The following is a 25,042-nucleotide window of genomic DNA, read 5'->3' on the forward strand; positions in this document are numbered from 1 at the left end:
GATCAAATAATTCTTTTCCCCACTGTATATACTGACACAGTGGAGGAAAGCAAACATGCAGGTGTTGCCCATAGCATCTAACTGTCTTTTGTGGATTTAAAAGCTGAAGGAAGAATCAGACTGGCTGTCACAAGTACCTTTATACAAAGATCCTGTAAGAAAGCCAATATCCCATTTCATTTAGATGCTCATGGCTCTTTAACTACCAGGGCTTACTGGTTACTTATTAGAAATGTGTTAGTAACCTCTGCCCTATCAAGGTAATGATACCCTATAAATACACAGCACTTTTCTCATTTTTACAGTCAGCATAACACAGCAATGCCTAGTAAAACCATTCTCCCCACAGCCCAAGAGGCTCTACCAGGGCGGGCTGAAGCCCTTCAAGTGTCAGGTAAGAGCAGGGAAATAGAGTTCATCAACATGAACCTTGTTCTTATAAGGTATTTCCTGGAAAACGCACATCCTCACAGGTTGAAGTTTACCCTTATCATTCAGTAACTTACTTAATGATCTTGTTAGATCACTGCTGTACTACCTGTTTCTGAATTTTTCCACTTTTGATTTAATCACTGGTGTGTTTTTTTTTTTTTTTTTTCACAGCCAAACATGCTATCAATGGAAACTCAACAATGGAGCCATTCCCAAATTGTCATGAGCTGGCCATGTTTGGTAAGTTCATAAAGACAGGTTTTATAGAGCAGAGGTATGGATCTGTTTTTCTCTATCAACTGATCGTAATTCCTGGTGCTTTTTAGGTATGGGCTGCTTCTGGGGAGTAGAGCGGCTGTTCTGGAGACAGAAGGGTGTCTTCTCCACGCAGGTAGGATATGCAGGAGGGTACACTCAACATCCCACATATGAGGAAGTGTGTACAGGTAATTTTCTTTTTTTTTATACTTTTATGTCTATTATGTCTATTTTACACTTTGTCCTGTATCATATTTTAATAGAAGCACACCTTTCACACAAATTTTGGCCAAAAGGTTTGATTTTTTTGAGGGAAAAGACTTCCCCCAAGACATTTATAGTACATATTGCAAGGATTTCAGCAAACAAAACTGTGGATCATTGTCTGCTTCTGTTGTGTAGACATTAAAATTGTTCTTATTATACAGAATTTATATAGCTTTACAATATACAGGGAGACTGTGTAGTTATGGTACAATTTATTACACAAGGGTTAGGCGGGCAAAATGGAGCATCTTAGGCACTTCCCCAGAACTTTCCATATCAGTATTAAATGGGAGGACTTGCTTTTATAGTAAGTATGTGATCAGTCTCCGTTTTGTAATTAGAAACATAATGGCACACCCAACTTATTGCTTTTTAAGGCAGACAAGGGTGTTCAGCAATATCACATGCTGAGTTCTTGTTAAAGTCCATACAAGACCCAAAGGTATGGATTGGGAGGGGACCTCCATGCCAGTTATTTTAACATTTTTGTATTGCTGGCAATGGAATTGTATTAAACCAACACAGAAAAATAAAAAACAAAATAGATCTCCCCACACCTACATGAGTTGAACTGCAATAATTTTATTACCTTAAAAAAGCGATAATACATCGAAAAAAGCACCAATCCCTATATCCCCCTATATATCAGGCCAGAGGGGAAGACCCCCAAGAAAAAAGAAAGGGGGTTCTCCCCAGTGGTCTAACCAAGCCCAAAGGCTAAAAAACACAAACTGCATAACTGATGTATTTAGAAGAGACCCCCTCACAAAATGGGGGGGACAAATAAATCACACAGTCTGCAGGCCTAATCCCTCACCTAGTATAAGAGCACCCCCTACGTATACCTAATAGAAACACATAGATTACTTGTAAGGCCAAAGTCATGAAAGCAATTCCTAGTGTAGGGTAGTGTATTCCTGAAAACAGGTTATATCTCACTGTCCCACAATGAAATAGGACATAGCTTATGCACTGGTTGAAAACCACCCGAAGGACTCCCAGTCGTCAGTCAGTCAGTCCGCAATTGAATGTGTATATTATACATCCTACTAGTAATCTTATCCTGATGAGTTGTAAATGGTTTGAGAAAAGGAAGGATATTCAAGTGCTCCAAGGACTGTATACAGTAGCAAGTTGTTCGATTATCACCAAGTGTGAAGCCATAGTACTAATTCCTCATTTTGAAATTATTCCTACAGCCTGCAGGTAATTCTCATAATTAGTCATTGGTCACACATATGGCTGTATACTGGTTTAACAGTCGCTGGTTTGTACAAAGTTTTCCATAAAAATAGATTTAAATCAATCTATCAGTGTATGTCCAATCATCTCAAATTACCAGCCGAGTGATGATCATGGTTGTCCTTGATATTTCAATGTATGATATTAGTTCCCGCACTTTTCAAAACTTAGCAAGACACTGTGCAACCATCTCAGAATGTTCTGAGGTAACACAAGGTATGGAACAGTATTCACAGATATTATGGTATGCTATGTGGAACAATCATCACAGATACATTTAGTGTAGCAACCTTCAGGTAATTTCCAGCTGGTAGTATTAAATAATACAACTTATAGTGTGGGTTACTCACGGATCTGTTGGTTATACAGAGATTGCTCGAAAATTGAATCGGGATCGATCTGTGTATATGTATCTAGTTGATTTAGATGTCCAACACACCGTTGATTATACAGAGATCGTTCAGAAATTGGATCGGGATCGAACTGTATATGTGTATCCAGTTAGTTTAAGAGTCCAACACACCGTTCCTTATCAGTTAGTTATTTCCTTGTTTTCCTTTTCTGTTAACACAGTGTTTTGTGATCAGAGGAGAGCATTTGTAATTCTTCTGCGGGAGATTTATATATATATATATATATATATATATATATATATATATATATATATATATATATATATATATATATATTAGTCAACAATCACAAGGTCCCGTTGCCAATCCTCTTTCCCAAGTCCTTCAGGAGGTGGTAGGAAGTCCTTTAGGGAATAATGAAAAATTCATCCAGGTAGAGATTTCTCTTCAGGCTTATGTATCACAGTTGCAGTCATTAGATCCGAGCACCCCCGCTTCTGGGACTAGCACCCCCCGCTTCTGTACCTACCGTAGCTTAACCCTATCAATATTGAGGATCTAATGACTGCAACTATGATACATAAGCCTGAAGAGAAATCTCTACCTGTATGAATTTTTCATTATCCCCTGAAGGACTTCCTACCACTTCCTGAAGTACTTGGGAAAGAGGATTGGCAACAGGACATTGTGATGGTTGACTACATATATATATAAAAATCTCCCACAGAAGAATTACAAATGCTCTCCTCTGATCACAAAACACTGTGCTAACAGAAAATTAAAACAAGGAAATAACTAACTGATAAGGAACGGTGTGTTGGACTCATAAACTAACTGGATACACATATACAGATCGATCCCGATCCAATTTCTGAACGATCTCTGTATAATCAACGGTGTGTTGGACATCTAAATCAACTGGATACATATATACAGATCAATCCCGATTCAATTTTCGAGCAATCTCTGTATAACCAACAGATCCGTGAGTAACCCACACTATAAGGCCCCTTTCACACTGGGGCGGTAGGGGGCGTCGGCGGTAAAACAGCGCTATATGTAGCGCTGTTTTACCACGGTATTCGGCCGCTAGCGGTGCGGCCGAAAAAGGGTTAAAAACCCTCGTATAGCGCGGCTATAGCCGCGGTATTACCGCGGTATAGCCGCGCTGTCCCATTGATTTCAATGGGCAGGAGCGGTTTAGGAGCGGTGAATACACCGCTTCTTCACCACTCCAAAGAAGCGGCTGACAGGAGATTTTTTCTTCTCCTGCCAGCGCACCGCTTCAGTGTGAAAGCCCTCAGGCTTTCACACTGAACAAACAGCAGAGGCTGTTTAGGGGCGGTTTGCAGGCTCTATTTTTAGCGCAATAACGCCTGCAAACCGCCCCAGTGTGAAAGGGGTCTAAGTTGTATTATTTAATACTACCAACTGGAAATTACCTGCAGGTTGCAGGAATACCATTCTGTGGCTACACTAAATGTATCTGTGATGATTGTTCCACATAGCATACCTTACTATCTGTGAATACTGTTCCATACCTTGTGTTACCTCAGAACATTCTGAGATGGTTGCACAGCGTCTTGCTATGTTTGTTTTGAAAAGTGCGGGAACTAATATCATACAATGAAATATCAAGGACAACCATGATCATCACTCGGCTGGTAATTTGAGATGATTGGACATACACTGATAGATTGATTTCGATCTATTTTTGTGGAAAACTTTGTACAAACCAGCGACTGTTAAGCCAGTATACAGCCATATGTGTGACCAATGACTAATTATGAGAATTACCTGCGGGCTGTAGGAATAATTTCAAAATAAGGAATTAGTACTATGGCTTCACACTTGGTGATAATCGAACAACTTGCTACTGTATACAGTCCTTGGAGCACTTGAATATCCTTCCTTTTCTCAAACCATTTACATTCAGTTAGAACACGTACTAGTATACACTTAACCCCTTCACTGCCCCCTAGTGGTTAACCCCTTCACTGCCAGTGACATTTTTACAGTAATCAAAGCAATTTTATAGCATTGATTGCTGTAAAAATGCCAATGGTCCCAAAAATGTGTCAAAATTGTCCGACGTGTCCGCCATAATGTCGCAGTCCTGATAAAAATCGCAGATCGCCGCGATTACTAGTAAAAAAAAAAAGAATAATAAAAAAGCCATAAAACTATCGCCTGTTTTGTAGACGCTATAACTTTTGCGCAAACCAATCAATATACGCTTATTACGATTTTTTCTTTTACTAAAAATATGTAGAAGAATACGTATCGGCCTAAACTGAGGAAAACATTTTTTTTAATATATTTTTTGGGGATATTTATTATAGCAAAAAGTAAAAAATATTGTGTTTTTTTCAAAATTGATGCTCTTTTTTTGTTTATAGCGCAAAAAATAAAAACCGCAGAGGCGAGCAAATACTACCAAAAGAAAGCTCTATTTGTGGGGAAAAAAGGACGTAAATTTTGTTTGGGTACAACGTCGCACGACTGCGCAATTGTCAGTTAAAGCGACGCAGTGCCGAATCGCAAAAAGTGCTCTGGTCTATGGCCAGCCAAAGGGTCCGAGGCTTAAGTGGTTAAAAAAATATTTTTTTTTTTGCATTGATACATGTCCCCCAGGGCAGTACCCATACCCCTATACCCCTTTTATGGCCAATAAATTGAATATGCAGTGCCTTGCAAAAGTATTCACCCCCCCTTGGCTTTTTACCTATTTTGTTACATTACATTCAATTATTTAGTTCAATGTTTTTTTTTATCTGAATTATATGTGATGGATCAGAACACAAAGTAAGTTGGTGAAGTAAAATTAGAAAAATATATACATAAAACAATTTTTCAGAAATAAAAACTGATAATTAGCATGTGCGTTTGTTTTCACCCCCTTTGTTATGAAGCCCATAAAAAGCTCTGGTGCAACCAATTACCTTCAGAAGTCACATAATTAGTGAAATGATGTCCACCTGTGTGCAATCCAAGTGTCACATGATCTGTTATTACATATACACACCTTTTTGAAAGACCCCAGAGGCTGCAACACCTAAGCAAGAGGCACCACTAACCAAACACTGCCATGAAGACCAAGGAACTCTCCAAACAAGTAAGGGACAATGTTGTTGAGAAGTACAAGTCAGGGTTAGGTTATAAAAAAAATCCAAATATCCCTAGGAGCACCATCAAATCTATCATAACCAAATGGAAAGAACATGGCAGAGCAGGAAAGCTGCCAAGAGATGGCCGCACACCAAAACTCACGGACCGGGCAAGGAGGGCATTAATCAGGCAGCACAGAGACCTAAGGTAACCCTGGAGGAGCTGCAGAATTCCACAGCAGAGACTGGAGTATCTGTACATAGGACGATAATAAGCCGTACGCTCCATAAAGTTGGGCTTTATGGCATAGTGGCCAGAAGAAAGCCATTACTTTCAGCAAAAAAACAAAATGGCACGTTTTGAGTTTGCGAAAAGGCATGTGGGAGACTCCCAAAATGTATGGAGGAAGGTGCTCTGGTCTGATGAGACTAAAATTTTACTTTTTGGCCATCAAAGAAAACGCTATGTCTGGCGCAAACCCAACACATTACCCAAAGAACACCATCCCCACAGTTAAACATAGTGGTGGCAGCATCATGCTGTGGGGATGTTTTTCAGCAGTCGGGACTGAGAAACTGGTCAGAGTTGAGGGAAAGATGGATGGTGCTAAATACAGGGGTATTCTTGAGGAAAACCTGTACCACTCTGTGTGTGATTTGAGGCTAGGACGGAGGTTCACCTTCCAGCAGGACAATGACCACAAACTCAATGCTAAAGCAACACTTGAGTGGTTTAAGGGGAAACATGTAAATGTGTTGGAATGGGCTAGTCAAAGCCCAGACCTCAATCCAATAGAAAATCTGTCGTCAGACTTAAAGATTGCTGTTCACAAGCGCAAACCATCCAACTTGAAGGATGGGGGGGGGGTTCGTCCCAACTCTATCTAGGATGCTGTAGAAACTTCTCTGCCTTACTCTCAGACTTTCAACTTCCACATCTTTCTTTTGGACACCCAGTGTCACACTGTGCAATGCAGTAGAACCTCATAAAGCTTGTAATGATGATGTAGCTACTTAATATCAAGAGAGATTCAAATACTTTTACCATCTGTGTATATCTAAACCCAAAAACAAAAATGTAATATATTACATTTTACCAGAACTTAGAAGTGATAATTGCATTAGATTCCTTTTTTTCAGGTTAAGAACATGTTTAGCAAGTACAGAAAATACCTGTGTATATATCCCTGATGCAGCTAAAACACACCAATGATAGGTATCAATGATAGGTATCAGCACCAAAATTTGTACAAAACAAAGTTCACAAGCATAGGCGTGCGCACAGGGTGTGCCAGGTGTGCCTGGGCACACCCTAATCACCCTGTGCTGGGCACATTTCCCCTGCTGCTTGGCTGCAGAGAAAGGGACTGGGGAATATCTGTCCTTAGTCCCTTTCTCTGTCTCAAAAATGAGACATCAGGGGTCTGTTTAGACCCATGATATTTCACCAAAGCCCCCCAATGGAGCTCCTAAAAAAATTGTAAAAAAAAGTAATAAAAAATTGTAAAAAAAATTTTTGTAAAAAATTATAAAATTGTAAAAAAGTAATAATAAAAAAAATATAAAAAATAAACTACTGACATCAATCTCTGCCCTTCTGACACTGTCCACTGCTCTACCGACACTGTCCATTGCCCTACTGCCCTATAAATACAGTATGTACACATATGAGCTTTGGGGTGCTCACCCTAATGCAATAGGCTGCGCACACCTATGTCCACAAGGGTAATGGGGTGGAGAGAACACCGGGGCTTTGTGATATCAAAGGAAAATATAACATGTCACGTAGCATAAAAGACAAGTATTTTATTGGAAAATATTAAAATGACACCTATAAACACTATAGGGGGAAGTAAATGTACATGTTGACAAACAATAAAAGAAAAGTTTCATACAACATATAGCAATATTCCTGATTGTAAAATTCCAAGAAGACTTTTTCATACAAGTACATGGTACAGCAGGTACATATCAGGAATATCATGTGTTGGGGTAACAAACGCTTTAAGCTTTAACCACTTCCCTACCCGCCCATAGTAATATGACGCCCGTAGGAGGGATTTCCCATCCTGGGCGGGCGGCATATGACGTCCTGGGCTTCCCGGCCGTCTGGGGGGCGGGTGCGCATGCCCGCCTCGTTGCTTGGGACCCGGTGCACGTCCCAGGCAGCCTCGATGTCCGCCGGGCACCCGCGATTGCCCCTTAACTGAGCAGGACCAATCCTGTCAGGTGAGAGGAGACCGATGGTGTGTTCCGTGTACAGAGGAACACCGATCGGTCTCCTCCCCTTGTGAGTCCCCGCCCCCTACAGTTATACCCTGTACACACGGTCGGATTTTCGACGGAGAAAGTGCGATCAGATTGTGTTGTCGGAAATTCCAATCGTGTGTGGTCTCCATCTAACTTTTTCCATCAGAATTTCCGACACACAAAGTTTGAGAGCAGGCTATAAAATTTTCCAACAACAAAATCTGATCCTTTTAATTCCAATCGTGTGTACACAAATCCGACGCACAAAGTGCCACGCATGCTCAGAATAAATTAAGAGACAAAAGCTATTGGCCCGTTTATAGACCTGACGTAAATGTTTTACGTCACCGCGTTCAGAACGATCGGATTTTCCGACAACTTTGTGCAACCGTGTGTATGCAAGACAAGTTTGAGCCAACATCTGTCGGAAAAAATCAGATGGATTTTGTTGTTGGAATGTCCGTTCAATGTCCGATCGTGTGTACAGGACATTAGAATCACTCCCTAGGAAACATAATTAACCCCTCGATCACCCCCTAGTGTTAACCCCTTCCCTGCCTGTCACATTTACACAGTAATCAATGCAATTTTATAGCACTGATCGGTGTATAAGTGTGAATGGTCTCAAAAATGTGTCAAAAGTGTCCGATATGTCCGTCGCAATGTCACAGTCATGAAAAAAATCACAGATCGCCGTCATTACTAGTAAAAAAAAATGCCATAAATCTATCCCGTATTTTGTAGACGTTATAACTTTTGCGCAAACCAATCAATACACGCTTATTGCGATTTTTTTACCAAAAATATGTAGAAGAATACATATCGGCCTAAACTGAGGAAAAAATGTATTTTTTTTTTTTTAAATTGGGATATTTATTATAGCAAAAAGTAAAAAATATTGTGTTTTTTTCAAAATTGTCGCTCTTCTTTTGTTTATAGCGCAAAAAATAAAAACCACAGAGGTGATCAAATACCACTAAAAGAAAGCTCTATTTGTGGGAAAAAAAAGACATCAATTTTGTTTGGGTACAGTGTTGTATGACCACGCAATTGTCATTCATAGTGCGACAGCGCTGAAAACTAAAAATTGGTCTGGGCAGGAAGGGGGTGAAAATGCCCTGTATTGAAGTGGTTAAACTGGGCTTAAAAAAAATAAATCTGTTAACATATGATTTTGATCCATCCATCATGCTATGAACTTGTTGGAAAATTTCCACTCAATCAGTACATGCAACCACGCAGCGCTGATCAATGTATTCTGAATGTGGGGGAGTCTTGCTATCAGAATACAATGAGACAGCGGGGAGGTTGACCGAATATAAAAAAACTGAGCCATGTATGGCCAGCTTTAAAGACTACATACACAAATCAGTAGCAATTCAAATGGTTACCAGTTTCACACCACATTATGTCACCAGGGGGCAGTCTAGGACTTGCATTTGCTATGACTTCAACTGATCTCTATAAGTAAGAGAGAGGAAGAACTACTGGACTCTTTTGGACTCTTTTTACTTTGGATGCTAAAACCATCATGAAGTCAGATGTGTAAGTAATGGGTTTACCCACCTAGTGTTGCGCATGATAAAGTGTATCTATCTATTCTTAGTTATGTGGTTGCATCATTGTTTTTTTTTTTTCCACTACAGGTTCTTTACATCACTGATAATTTTCATACCTCAATACATTTTATTTTTATATTTAACAGACCATTTTGGAGCAAAGAAATAGAAGTTCACCGTTAGGGTTTACATATACTTAGAGGGCCATTACACCCATGATTGATAATTGGGTTATTTATACAAGTTTATTAATCACTTCACCCGGAAGGTTTTACCCTCTTAATGACCATGCAGCACTGCATTATTTTAACTGACAATTGCGCGGTCATGCGACACTGTACAAAAAAATAAAATTGATGTCCTTTTTTTTCCCCCACAAATAGAGCTTTCTTTTGGTGGTATATGATTACCTCTGTGATTTTTATTTTTTGCGCTATAAACAAAAAAAAGAGCCACAATTTTGAGAAAAAAACCCCAATATTTTTTACTTTCTGCTATAAAACACATCCAATAAAAAAAAATGTAAAAAATCAAATTTCTTCATCAATTTAGGCCAATATATATTCTGCTACATATTTTTGGAAAAGAAAATCCCAATATGCGTATATTGATTGGTTTGTGCAAAAGTTATAGCGTCTACAAACTATGGGATATTCTTATGGCATTTTTATTTATTTATTTTTTTACTTGTATTGTCGGCGATCAACAATTTTTTGGAGGACTGCAACATTGCGGCGGACAAATCGGACACCTAACTGACACGTTTGACACTTTTTTGGGGCCCAGTGAAATTATTACAGTAATCAGTGCTAAAAATATGCACTGTTACTGTACTGACACTGGCAGGGAAGGGGTTGACATCAGGGGCGATCAAAGGGTTAACTGTGTGCCTAGCTGATGCTTGCTAACTGTGTGGCGGTTGCTCCGACTGGGTGAAGACAGAGATCGGTGTTCCTGCTTATGTAAACAAGGCAGATTGCCGTTCTGCCTCTCTCATGCCTCTGGTGGCACGCACGTGCGCCCCCCCCCGTGTCTATTTTGTGCAATAGAGCCGACTTGCTGCAGTACAAATACGTTAGGCTGTCAACAAGTGGTTAATCCAATGTTTTGTTATGTCCCACAAGCAATAAGGATTGAGTACCTGTGTATGTACTCCTTTCACAGCAGCTACTTAAAAATCGCCCTCTCCATTATCTTGGCTTCACTGTTTTAATGGTCACAGACCTGCAACAATTCTGCAGCCAGTGAAATTGAGGTTATTGGTAGTCTTACTTTTTTTTTTATTGTTCCTTTTATTCTTACTTTTCACACATCTTTCAACTTTCCAGGTATTGTATAGTAGACATATGGTGTATATGCCTGTGAATAATAGAATAATATTCCCTTTCTGTGTACGACTTAGGCAAGCCATACATGATTCTTTTTTGGTTGAACAAAAAAAAAAAAGAACTGATTCTCCCATCCACACATTTGATGTGGATGGTGGAATCACTCATGCAGAGCTATAGTATTCTGCCAGCAGGGAGCCTTTCCCGCTGTCAATATACAATGATCAGTATTGCCGGCTATAGCCACCGGCACTGATAATTTGGGAAAAACCCAACAGGCTGGTTGTACACAAATCGCTCAATAGATCAAGTTGTGTACAACCAGCTAGCCCATACATGGTTCCAAATTCGTCCGGTCACTGCTGAACTGCCAAATTTCGATCCATGTATGGCCTGCTTTAAAGGGCCTGAATTGAGTGAAATGCGTAGACTGACAGACCTTCTCTTCGGAAGTTGATCTAGTGCAGTGGTCTCCAAACTGTGGCCCTTTGCTTGCCTTTATCTGGACCTTGGGGCACATTTCCTCCCACTGAGGCATAGTTCCTGTTACTGACTTCAACAACGGGGCACTATTTCTCCCACTGACACCAATGATGAGGCACTATTCCTCCCACTGACACCAAGGAAGGGGCGCTATTCCTTCCAATGACACCAATGATGGGGCACTATTCTTCCCAGTGACACCAATAATGGGGAACTATTCCTCCCACTGACATCAAAGATGAAGCCCTATTGCTCCCACTGATACCAATAATGGGGCACTATTCCTCCCACTGACACCAACGATGAGGCACTATTCCTCCCACTGGCACCAGTGATGGGGCACTATTCCCCCACTGATGCCAACAATGGGGCACTATTCCTCCCACTGATACCAACAATGGGGCACTATTCCTCCCCCCTATTGCCAAAGTTGCACTGTTTACTCCCACGGACGCCAGGAATATTTCTTCTCCCGCTGGCCACAGTTTGGCCCCCCTGAAGCCTGAAGGACAGGAAACTGGCCCTTTGTTTCTAATGTTTGGAGACCCCTGATCTAGTGGTTTCAGAAATTAAAGTCAGTGCCTGAAACAAATATGCAGATTAGAAATTCTGACTTCTCTCCAGTTTTGTAATCTGAATGATTAGTTCAGGCAATTAACATGGAAAGGAAAGTACTAAAGCCAGAGTCAACTAAGCTAGTAGAGTTTAAAAATGGACGTCCCCTTTATTTTTCTCAATATAGGTTTGTTAGAAGACAAAAAATATTACCAAGAACAATCGCAAAAAGGCTTAACATACTTTTACTTTTCTCCCAAGGTCTCACTGCACATATCGAAGTTGTCCGGATTGTATTTGACCCTAAAGTTATAACTTACGCAGACTTACTGAAGTTGTTCTGGGAGAACCATAACCCAACTGAAGGTACATTACTTATTCATGCATATTTAAAATATGGTGGTCATCAGTGAATAATCCCTTGATAGGAAACTTTCAATAAATAAATATTTTTTAAGTAATTTTATTTATCATTATGTTCAGTACTAGAAAAATGAAAAAACAACAACAAAAACTTTTTTACCATTTGCAGCCAGAAGAGGGAGCTATATGTAGAAATAGAAGCTGCCTCTTTGCAGCTCTTGTGTTAAAAGTAGACCTGAATAGCAGACAAGCTCCCTTCCTCTAACTGGTAATGTTTTATGCAAGCAGTGCTGGGCTTTCTTGCAAGAAAGCCCAGCAGGCTTTGCAAATGGTGTGTCATAGTAATAATAATTATTACCCAGTAAGGTCTGTTTAAAAAGATTCTAAATAATGTTATGAATATATAACATACAGTTATAAACTTAAAGTATAACAAAAGGCAAAACTTTTTTTCATTTTCTGGATAGAGTGGAGAAGGATTTGAACACCTGTCAGTTGTTATTGCTGTCTGTGACCCCCACTAGGGAGATTCACCCTCTCTATTTGTCCTTTTTACCATTATCCCCAAAGTGAAAGAAATTTCCAAATTTTGGGTTGTCACCAGAAAAGGAGGAGAGGGGAAAACGCCCAAGAGGAACGTTAGTTCTGATGACCTTGTTGACGACGAGGGATTTTGGCACTTTTAATGGACGTCTTCTCACTTTCTTTTTTTGGTTATGGACAAGAAATAAAGGGAAATTTCCCCAAAGGGACACAGATAGTAAGGGCTATAACCCTTCCTTACTGAATTCAAAATAAAAAAAAGGTGAGCTTTTTTACCTAAAATAGAATGACCTAAAACCATCATAAGAATTATCAATCTGCATGGAATCAGAAAAGAGCACACAAGTCTATTAAACTCAAGTTTTTATTAGATGTAAGGCGGTAAAATTGGAAATACATATTACAGCCTCACTTTTTTTTGAATCGGTCTTTTTATTACTCTTTATTACTTTATTACTATTACGTTTATTACGCATAAAATCTTTTGAGAGTAAACACAACTGAACTTGCTGATTGTTCTTGAAAGCGTGTCACCAACAGCAAAGTGGCTTCCTTAGTTTTGATGAATAATCATTAAGCCCTGGTTCACACCAGTGAGATTTGTCATGCGATTTGACAGTTCAAAATCGCATGACAAGTTGCATTCTATTGCGGCAATGGAACCCTTCCAATCGTTGCGACTCAAGTTGTAGCAACTTTGAAGAAGGTTCCTGCATTACTTTTTTGCGATTTCATTGTGACTTGCATTGACTTCTGTTAAATGGAGTCACAAGCCACAATGAAATCGCACATCAAAATCGCACTGATCGGCAGCTTTGAAATCGCTCTGAAGTAGCGGGATTTCAAAGCCGCACTGGTGTGAACCAGGGCTAAAGTGTATCTAAACTCCAGAACAAAATGGATTATATTGCAACTTACCACTCCATAGAAATGGTGGCTATGTTAGTTTTTTTAGGCTTTTAATTTATTTATTTTCACCTGGTGATCCTATGAATAACACACTTAGGGGGTTGATTTACTAAAGGCAAGTAGACTGTGCACTTTGCAGGTGCAGTTGCTCCAGGGCTTAGAAAAACAGGTAAAACTACACTTTGCAAAAATACCCAATCACATGCAAGGAAAATTTAAAAACAGCATTTGCTTTGATGATGGCAGTCAGCAGAGCTTCCCCTCCTTTGCAAAGCTCTGGAGCAACTGTAGTTTCAAAGTGCACAGTCTATTGCCTTTAGTAAATCAACCTCTTCCTGTCTTATGGGTGACAATGCTGACTCAATGTACTGTATCTGTGGATCAGTGTTGTCAACCTAGGGCAGAACAGACAGTATCTCACAAAAGTGAGTACACCCTCACATTTTTGTAAATATTTTATTATCTTTTCATATGACAACACTGAAGACATTACACTTTGCTTCAATGTAAAGTAGTGAGTGTACAGCTTGTATTATGCCCCGTACACACGATCGTAAATGCCGCCAGCAAAACTCAGATAAGAGCTTTTGGTCGGAAAATGCGACCGTGTGTATGCTCCATCGGACTTTCGCTGGCAAAATTCCAGCCAGCAAAAGATTGAGAGCAGGTTCTCTATTTTTCGGTCGGAAAAAGTTCCTATCCGAAAATGCGGTCGTCTGTATGCAACTCCGACGCGCAAAAAATCACGCATGCTCAGAAACAATTTGACGCATGCTCGGAAGCATTGAACTTCATTTTCTCGGCTCATCGTAGTGTTGTACGTCACCGCGTTCTTGACGGTCGAAAGTTCAGAGAATTTTTGTGTGACCGTGTGTATGCAAACCAAGCTTGAGCGAAATTGCGTCGGAAAAACCATCCAAAATTTTTCAGACAGAAATTCGGCTTGCGTGTACGGGGCATAACAGTGTAAATTTGCTGTCCCCTCAAAATAACTCAACACACATCCATTAATGTCTAAACCACTGGCAACAAAAGTGAGTACGCCCCTAAGTGAAAACATCCAAATTGGGCCCAATTAGCCATTTTCCCTCCCCAGTGTCATGTGACTCATTAGTGTTACAAGGTCTCAGGTGTGAATGGGGAGCAGGTGTGTTAAATTTGGTGTTATCACTCTCACTCTCTCATACTGGTTCAACATGGCACCTCGTGGCAAAGAACTCTCTGAGGATATGAAAAAAAGAATTGTTGCTCTACATAAAGATGGCCTAGGCTACAAGAAGATTGCCAAGACCCTGAAACTGAGCTGCAGCATGGTGACCAAGACCATACAGCAGCTTTACAGGATAGGTTACACTCAGAACAGGCCTCACCACGGTCGACCAAAGAAGTTGAGTGCACGTGCTCAGTGTCATATCCAGAGGTTGTCTTTGGGAAATAGATGTATGAGTGTTGCCAGCATTGCTGAAGAGGTTGAAGGGGTGGGGGTCAGCCTGTCAGTGCTCAGACCATATGCCGCACACTGCATCAAATTGGTCTGCATGGCTGTCATCCCAGAAGGAAGCTTCTTCTAAAGATGATGGACAACAAAGCCCGCAAACAGTTTGCTAAAGACAAGCAGACTAAGGACATGGATTACTGGAACCATGTCCTGTGGTCTGATGAGACCAAGATAAACTCATTTGGTTCAGATGGTGTCAAGTGCTTGTGGCGGCAACCAGGTGAGGAGTACAAAGACAAGTGTGTCTAGAAAATATAGTTGACTCAGGTGGTTTGGATGTGTCATCATCCCGTAAAATATTTCAAAATCGACACAAACCTCTGTTTGGGATTTTTAAGGCAATGAAAGCAATAAATAAATAAAAAATCATTCATTTGAATTTAAATATAAATATATATAAATACACAAAGCAAAAATTGATAAGTAGAATTTCATCATTGCACAAACATTACACAGTAATGATACCACCATTCATTTTTTTCAATATGCATTGTACTTTTAATACTGTGTAATGTTTGTGCAATGATGAAATTCTACTTATCATTTTTTGCTTCATGTATTTATATATATTTATATTTAAAATAAAATACATGATTTTTTACTTATTTATTGCTTTCATTGCTTAAAAAATCCCAAACAGAGGTTTGTGTAGATTTTGAAGACAAGTTTGTCTTGCCTACAGTCAAGCATGGTGGTGGGAGTGTCATGGTCTGGGACTGCAGGAGTGCTGCCGGCACTGGGGAGCTACAGTTCATTGAGGGAACCATGAATGCCAACTTGTGCTGTGACATATTGAAGCAGAGCATGATCCCCTCTCTTTGGAGACTGGGCCGCAGGACAGTATTCCAACATGATAACGACCCCAAACACACCTCCAAGACGACCACTGCCTTGCTAAAGAAGCTGAGGGTAAAGGTGATGGACTGGCCAAGCATGTCTCCAGACCTAAACCCTATTGAGCATCTGTGGGGCATCTTCAAACTGAAGGTGGAGGAGCGCAAGGTCTCTAACATCCACCAGCTCCGTGATGTCGTTATGGAGGAGTGGAAGAGGACTCCAGTGGCAACCTGTGAAGCTCTGGTAAACTCCATGCCCAAGAGGGTTAAGGCAGTGCTGGAAAAAAAAGGTGGCCGCACAAAATATTAATACTTTGGGCCCAATTTGGACATTTTCACTTAGGGGTGTACTCATTTTTGTTGCTAGCGGTTTAGACATTAACGGCTGTGTGTTGAGTTATTTTGAGGGGACAGCAAATTTACAAGCTGTACACTCACTACTTTACATTGTAGCAAAGTGTTATTTCTTTAGTGCTGTCACTTGAAAAGATATAATAAAATATTTACAAAAATGTGAGGGTGTACTCACTTTTGTGAGATACTGTACATACAGAAGAGATCTAGAAACAATATTTCTTGCAGGATTAACAGGTATATTTTCATACTTAAAAAGAAATTAAAACCAATGCAGACACCACATCTAAGGACTGGTAAATTGCAATATATTATTTTGTTTTTCTACTTTAGATGTACTTTGGATGCAGTTGTGTTTGATTTACTCCCACTAGACAGCCCAAGATGTTAATGACTGGAAGCTTCATAGACATTAGTCATGATGCTCTCTGCCAATCCTTTCACTGGCTTCCACTACCCCACTGTATAAAATTCAAAATACTAACCACAACATACAAGGCCATCCACAACATCGCCCCCAGTTACATCACCAACCTCATTTACAGATATTACCCAAATTATCCTCTCCACTCCTCCCAAGACTTCCTACTCTCTAGCTCCCTTGTTGCCTCCTCCCATGCTCGCCTCCAGGACTTCTCCAGAGCCTCTCCCATCCTCTGGAACTCCCTGCCCCAGTGTATCCAGTCAGCCCCCACCCTGTCTGCCTTTAGGCAATACCTGAAATCTCACTTATTTAGGGAAGCCTACCCCATCTCCACCTAAGAAATGTACCCAAGCCACCTCCAGCAGATCACCTCCTGCAGCTATTACCTTTTGTACCACCTCTCCCTCCCTTTAGATTGTAAACTCAACAAGCAGGGCCCTCCTGTCCCTTCTGTATTGAACTGTATTGTATTGTCCCCCCTCTACATTGTAAAGTGCAGCATATAAATCCCATATAATAACAATAATAATATTAATAACGATGCTTCATATTTCCATGTTTTTACGACTTGAATTAAACTTAGTAGATTATATAACCAGATAGTAACTTATCAGATTTAGCTGAACAAGGTTTTTTAAGTGTTTTTCTTTTCTTTTTAAACCTTACCATAAGAGTATCATTGTTTCCCTAACATGACACTCCATCTGTCACTGCAGGAATGAAGCAAGGGCAGGATGTCGGCAGTCAGTACCGCTCAGTGATATTCACCTATGGAGATCAACAGAGAGAAGCAGCTCTTTTATCAAAGGAGACCTTCCAGAAGGTAAACACTCTGCTATCTACATTCATACATTCCATAGAACAAGTTTGGTCTGTTGGTCAGGAACCAAAGTGGGGACTCCCTGAATTTTATTTACATATGTCTAAATCAGTGGTGTCAGACTAGTGACCCAGTGCAGTCTAAAGTCCTTCCCCTGAAGTCTTTGTTCTTTTTTTTTCTCTTTCCTTCTTTGTTTCTACAAAGTTGAAGAAGTAAATGAGGTGTCCAGCAGTGGACATCAAAGCTGATTCCAGCCCTTCACTGGGCAATGCTACCGCTCATAACTTCTTATGGTGATTACAGTGGCACTGTTGGCTTGGTACCAAGGCTGGACTCACCATTAGGCAAGGTTCACCCTTCTGCGGGTACAGGACTGAGTGTAAATTGCATGCTTTCCCGCATCTGCAGCAATAACACGCTGCTGTTAGAAGAAGCATGGGGGTGTCATTATGTCACTGCACCATCACACTTTTTTTGCACCTGCCTCTAGGGCCGTGCCTTTTAGCTGGGACCAGAGGAATTTTTGATTCCTGGCCGAAAGGCCTGCTGTGGTATTGGAAAAAGTTGGAATTGCACTGAAAACTGACATGCAAGTAAATATTCACCACTCAGCAATGAGTCCATAAATGCATATCATATAAATATACAAAGTGAATAAATGTGAACATATCAAAGTGACATAATACCAAAATAAATGATGTAATAAAATATAAACACGTAAAAATGAAAATGTAATGAATAAATGCACAAGAGTCCATATACATAAATAATTAAATCACCAATGTGATAAGAAAATAAAGAGTCCATAAAGGGCTGAATGGTCTCCGCTCTAAATGGAAATAGTGCTCGATCCACCACCACAAGTAAACAATGGCCGCTTACCAGAGACTCATGATCCCCCACTACAGAGGATCAGAGAAAGCTTGAAAGGGATCAATTCTCCAGACCTCCGGACCACAGCCGATGAACCAGAATCCTTAGGGTTTCCTGGCACAACCAGGGCGTTGTTATCGTGGCATAAACACTCAAACTGGCACGATTGGACATCAACCCGCATTAGGATGAATGCACCATAAAAAATATAAAAGCTCCAATAGTGTAAAACCATTAACCTTTATTAAAATAAATATCAATAATTGCACTCACATGATGGTAGTAAGGTAAGCGCCTAAAGTGTCCGGAGCACCGGCCGGTAAGCTCGTAGACAAACCCGTCCTGCTGGTAACCGCAACAACGATGAGAGGTGACGCAAGCGCGTTGCTCCGCCGCTTACCTTACTACCATCATGTGAGTGCAATTATTGAAATTTATTTTAATAAAGGTTAATGGTTTTACACTATTGGAGCTTTTATATTTTTTATGGTGCATTCATCCTAATGCAGGTTGATGTCCAAACGTGCCAGTTTGAGTGTTTATGACACGATAACAATGCCCTGGTTGTGCCAGGATACCCTAAGAATTCTGGTTCATCGGCTGTGGTCCGGAGGTCTGGAGAATTGATCCCTTTCAAGCTTTCTCTGATCCTCTGTAGTGGGGGATCATGAGTCTCTGGTAAGCGGCCATTGTTTACTTGTGGTGGTGGATTGAGCACTATTTCCATTTATAGCGGAGGCCATTCAGCCCTTTATGGACTCTTTATTTTCTTATCACATTAATTATTTATGTATATGGACTCTTGTGCATTTATTCATTACATTTTCATTTTTACGTGTTTATATTTTATTACATCATTTATTTTGGTGTTATGTCACTTTGATATGTTCACATTTATTCACTTTGTATATTTATATGATATGCATTTATGGACTCATTGCTGAGTGGTGAATATTCACTTGCATGTCAGTTTTCAGCGCAATTCCAACTTTTTCCAATTTATTATTTCTGTGTTTGTGTTACTCAGAGGAATTGCTACTTCGCAACTTGCACAACTTTTTAGTTTTTGATATTTGTTGTGTGTTTCATCACAGTGCAGTTTCTTTTTTCTTTTCTCTGCTGTGGTATTGCACCATGGCATTTTAGCACTCATCCCCTTTCGTTCCTGCCTTTTTTATGTGTGTTTGTCACGTTTGTCACTTTTGCATTGTATACTTTTCACTGCACGATTAGTAGGTTGTAGGTCTTTGGGCCTGCCCTGAAAGTGTTCGGAGGGGGTGGATATGGCCTTCTGGCTTGGTTCACTGTCTCTCATGGGGTCTCCCTTAGGGAGACCCCATGGGGTTGGTCTGTTTTGGCAGACCTCCCAGAGAATGGGGTCCACCTTGTTTCGGCTAGGTGGGCCAGTGATTACCTCAGTCCCTGTCAGGAGCTTTGTGCCCCAGGGATCAGGGTAAGGGTCCTTCTTCTTCAGAGGAGGTCCATGTGTACACCATGTTTTTTGTTCTCGCGTTTTGTGTGTGTACTTTTTTTTGCACTGGGTGTTAGTCCGAGTGTGTTTCACACACCATGGGCTTTAAAAAAAAAATGGGGGTGCCATTATTTCTTAATGGCACCCACACATACTGGAAATCTAATAAACAGGCTGCTGTGCCTGCACAAACATGGCCACCGGGAAACAGGCTTAGTGTGATCCTAGCCTAGGGCACAGTAGATACGTGCCTATAGATAGCAGGGGCAAAGAGTCAGTGTTTCCCTGTATAATTAATGGCCGCATATTTTTTTTTCACATCAGGAGGAATAGTTATCTCATTTTATGTGTATGTCAAGGCAAAAAAAAACAAAACATATGCAGCAAAACATGCATATTTCCCCATGTTTAATCCTTTTAAAGGCCCCGCAAGTACAGAAGAATACCTGTTGATCTGCCAGCCATGCACTCTGTTTCTTATTCCTGATGTGAGCGACCCCCATGCAGTCAAGGATCAAGTCATAGCACTGCTTACCTTTTGCAGACTGGGATACATGCTGTAACCTACCACTAGGAGGTGGAAGCTTTTTAGAAATACACTAAAAGTATTGGGACACCTGCCTTTACACGCACATAAACTTTAATTGCACCCCAGTCTTAGTCCGTAGGGTTCAATATTGAGTTGGGCCACCCTTTGCAGCTATAACAGCTTCAACTCTTCTGGGAAGGCCGTTCACAAGGTTTAGGAGTGTGTCTATGGGAATGTTTGACCATTCTTCCAGAAGCGCATTTGTGAGGTCAGGGACTGAGAAGGCTTGGCTCGTAGTCTCCGCTCTAATTCATCCCAAAGGTGTTTTATTGGATTGAGGTCAGGACTCTGTGCAGGCCAGTCAAGTTCCTCCACCCCAAACACACTCATTCATGTCTTTATGGACTTTGCGCACTGGTTCCAAATCATTTGGTGGAGGGGGGATGATGGTGTGGGGTTGTTTTTCAGGGGTTGGGCTTGGCCCCTTAGTTCCAGTGAAGGGAATTCTCAAGGCATCAGCATACCAAGACATTTTGGACAATTTCATGCCCCCAACTTTGTGGGAACATTTTGGGGATGGCCGCTTCCTATTCCTACATGACTGCGCACCAGTGCACAAAACAAGGTCCATAAAGACACGGATGAGCGAGTTTGGGGTGGAGGAACTTAACTGACCTGCACAGAGTCCTGACCTCAACCTGATAGAACATCTTTGGGATAAATTAGAGTGGAGACTGCAAGCCAGGTCTTCTTGTCCAACATCAGTGCCTGACCTCACAAATGCGCTTTTGGAAGAATGGTCAAACATTTCCATAGACACACTCCTAAACCTTGTGGACAGCCTTCCCAGAGGAGTTGAAGCTGTTATAGCTGCAAAGGGTGGGCCAACTCAATATTCAACCCTACGGACGAAGACTGGGGTGCCATTAAAGTTCATGTGCGTGTAAAGGCAGGCGTCCCAATACTTTTGGTAATATAGTGTATTTTTATTAGGCTACCGCATGATACACCAAAAATCAATCTGGTAAGAGGCTATGGGGTTGATTTACTAAAACTTGAGAGTGCAAAATCCGGTGAAGCTCTGCATAGAAACTGATCAGCTTCCAGGTTTTATTGTCAAAGCTTAATTGAACACGCTGGTTTCTACGCACATCTGCACCAGATTTTGCACGCTCCAGTTTTAGTAAATCAACCCCCAATATCACTTTACAGGCACTTTGGAGCACTAAAGCACTTTGTGTGATTGGAGCACCTGGGACTCACAGAAGAGCACTATAGATTTGTTTTAAAAAAAAATGACACTACAATTTTTATGAACTTTAATATGAACTGTGTGTTTTGAATTTTTATGTGAGATTTTGAACACTTGTAAGCACAAGTTATATTGTAGTTTTCATTTTTTTTATGCTATGAGATGATATTTTGCAAATATTCATGAGGTTTTTGAAATGTTTAACTTTATTTATATGTCATCAATAATTTTTGCATGTATTAGACCTATTTCTTTTTTATATACCAGGGGATGAATATTTTATTTTCAAAATGATCATGAATTATATAAGTTAGATTCAGACACTGTCATCTGTTGCCCTGGGTGCATTACATTTCTTTCTTTTTTTCTAAGCAACACTGATACTTGGATACAGCCAGACAAGGATTCTAGCATTACTGCCACTGGTATTTACTAGGGATGCACTAATACCAATACCGGTATTGATGCCAATACCAAGCATTTGTGTGAGTATCGGCACTTGCCCAAAGGCTACCGAAATCGTTACTTTGCGGGGCGATTTGCATCAATACAAAATGACTGGGAGCAAATTGCACTACAAAGAATCGCATGCAATTTGTTCAGGAATGTGGTGCGATTCCTGTCCGAATCGCATTCGATTTCCCCCACTTCTCCTGTGTGAGTGTGTGTATAGAAAGGGATGAAAGCGCCATCTAGTGCGCAGTTTAAACAGTGTTAGAACTCACAGTACATAGAGCCTGCATGCACAGGCTGCTGAAGGTGCTCACAGGGCTGGAGATGTAGAGGCGGTCCGCCCCCCCAAGCTGACATCACTTCTGTCCTATACCCACGAGGTCCTGGAACTTCTCCTCCAGCCCCGTGAGCACCTCCAGCGGCCCTGATTTGCTACATCGGCGGACCGGGGACACCTATGTAGATTATTTTGCATGTGGCCAGATGTAGTGTGAGTTCTAACAATTTGTAAACTGCCCACTAAATGGCGCTTTTCCCTTTTTATACACACACACATACAGGAGCAGTGGAAGAAATCTCATGCGATTCGGCCAGAAATCGCACTGCATTCCTGTTCAAAATTGCATGCATTTCTTTGCAGTGACATTTGCTCCAATTTTGTTCGTGATGACGCAAATTGCACCGCAGAGTAATCCAAAATTTTTAATTGTTTATTGCAGTTTTTCAGCAAAGTTGATGGCTTCATGGAAGGCCCATTAAAAGTAGCGAGCACCTTGTTTCTTCATGTTAGAAATATGGTTACCCCGGCTTATAAAGAAAAGCAGACCATTCACTGGTTTATAAATGTTTCCAGAACAGATGTATTAACTAGCTGCTCTATAATTACAGGAGCTGAACCGCGTCAGCCTGGGCACCATCACCACAGAGATCCGTCCAGCTCCGGCGTTTTATTATGCAGAGGATTATCACCAGCAATATCTGCACAAAAACCCAGATGGCTACTGTGGCTTGAAGGGAACCGGTGTCAGCTGCAATCTCTAGGGACCAGAGGATACAGTCTCTTTTATAGGGCTAGCTGCATTTGTGCATTTAATAAAATATATGTTACACAACCTAACTTGCTGTCCTATAATCAGAGTTCTGCTGCTTAGTTCCATTTTATCTGATATTAACCAAAAGTACATGAAAGAACTGTCTTTGGTGCTGTAACAACCAATACACTTCTCCCTATCATGTAACTACCATTCTATTAAAGAAAAAAAAAAAAAAATATATATATATATATATATATATATATATATATATATATATATAAAATGAAGAAAATTTAGAGTTGTTACTTTAGTGACCAATTAAGCACTTCAGCCCGGAAGATTTCACCCCCTTCCTGACCAGAGCACTTTTTGCGACTCGGCACTGCGTCACTTTAACTGACAACTGTGTGGTCGTGCGACGTTGTACCCAAACAAAATTGACGCCCTATCTTCTGATGGTATTTGATCACCTCTGCGTTTTTTTTTTTTTGCGCTATAAACAATAAAAGAGCATCAATTTTGGAAAAGAAGCAATATTTTTTTTACTTTTTGCTATAATAAATATCCCCCAAAAATATATATAAAAACAATTTTTTTCCTCACTTTAGGCCGATATGTATTCTTCTACATATTTTTGTTAAAAAAAAATTGTAATAAGCGTATATTGATTGGTTTGCGCAAAAGTTATAGCGTCTACAAAATAAGGGATAGTTTATGGCATTTTTATTATTAATTTTTTTTAGTAATAGCGGCGATCTGCGATTTTTATCAGGACTGTGACATTATGGCGGACACATCGGACACTTTTGACACTATTTTGGGACCATTGTCATTTATACAGCGATCAGTGCTATAAAAATTCACTGATTACTGTGTAAATTACACTGGCAGGGACAAGGTTAACCACTAGGGGGCGAAGAAGGGGTTAAGTGTGTCCTAGGGAGTGATTCTAATTGGGGGGGGATGGGCTTCCACTCACATGACAGCGATCACTGCTCCCGATGACAGGGAGCAGTAGATCTGTCATGACACAAGGCAGAACAGGGAAATGCCTTGTTTAAGTAGACACTTCCCCGTTCTGCGGCTCCATGACACGATCGCAGGAAGACCGGCAGACATCGAGTCTGCGGGTCCCGCGGGCATGGTCAAGCTGTACGCGCCGCGCGCACCCGCTAGCCCCGCCATTTAAAGGGGACATACAGGTACGCCCATTTGTTCAACCAAGGAAACTGCGCTTAGGACAGGTCTCTGGGGTCAGAAGCCAAAGGTTGCTGCCTCCCTCACACAAAGTACCAAAAAGGATACTTTGCAAAGCTTAACAGATACTAAAGAGTGGGTATGACGGCGCTACCTTTAATTTTTTAATTTTTTTAAACAGGGACAGCCTAAAGTTAAGCGACTCAATGAACGTGGTACCACGTTCATTGAGTCGCTTAACTTTAGGCTGTCCCTGTTTAAAAAAATTTAAAAATTAAAGGTAGCGCCGTCATACCCACTCTTTAGTATCTGTTAAGGTACGCCCATTTGCCCACCACCGTATATCGGGCTCACAGCATTCGGCAAGTGGTTACATTTCATCTTTTGGACATAGAGTTGGAAGTGTTTGGCGGTAGTAGGTGACAATTGTATGTAACCTTTCTAATGCAAAAAAAAGGCAGAAAAAACGATTTAATAGAAAAAATAATCTTTGAATGACAAAAAGGGGTTGCTTTACCCAAGGCAAATAGGTTTGTTTACTTTGCATGGGAATTTGCACTTGCAAAGGAATTTTCCCTTAGCTTAGTGAATATGGTGAAATTCACTTTGCAAAGACTACTCAATCACTTGCTAGGAAAAAAAAGGATTACAT

General features: G+C 40.6%; 1 protein-coding gene across 1 annotated transcript; it reads left to right on the forward strand.

Annotated features, from left to right (window-relative positions):
- Positions 1–247: 247 nt before the first annotated feature.
- LOC141128742 (peptide methionine sulfoxide reductase MsrA-like) lies at positions 248–23,276 on the forward strand. Its single transcript, XM_073616208.1, has 6 exons — positions 248–394; positions 604–672; positions 759–878; positions 12,096–12,200; positions 17,478–17,584; positions 23,048–23,276. The coding sequence occupies exons 1-6, from the start codon at positions 322–324 to the stop codon at positions 23,198–23,200; spliced, it is 627 nt and encodes a 208-aa protein (XP_073472309.1). The 5' UTR covers positions 248–321; the 3' UTR covers positions 23,201–23,276.
- The last annotated feature ends 1,766 nt before the right edge of the window (positions 23,277–25,042 follow it).

The sequence above is a fragment of the Aquarana catesbeiana genome, linkage group LG02, assembly GCF_042186555.1.
Source record: "Aquarana catesbeiana isolate 2022-GZ linkage group LG02, ASM4218655v1, whole genome shotgun sequence".
Taxonomy (NCBI): domain Eukaryota; kingdom Metazoa; phylum Chordata; class Amphibia; order Anura; family Ranidae; genus Aquarana; species Aquarana catesbeiana.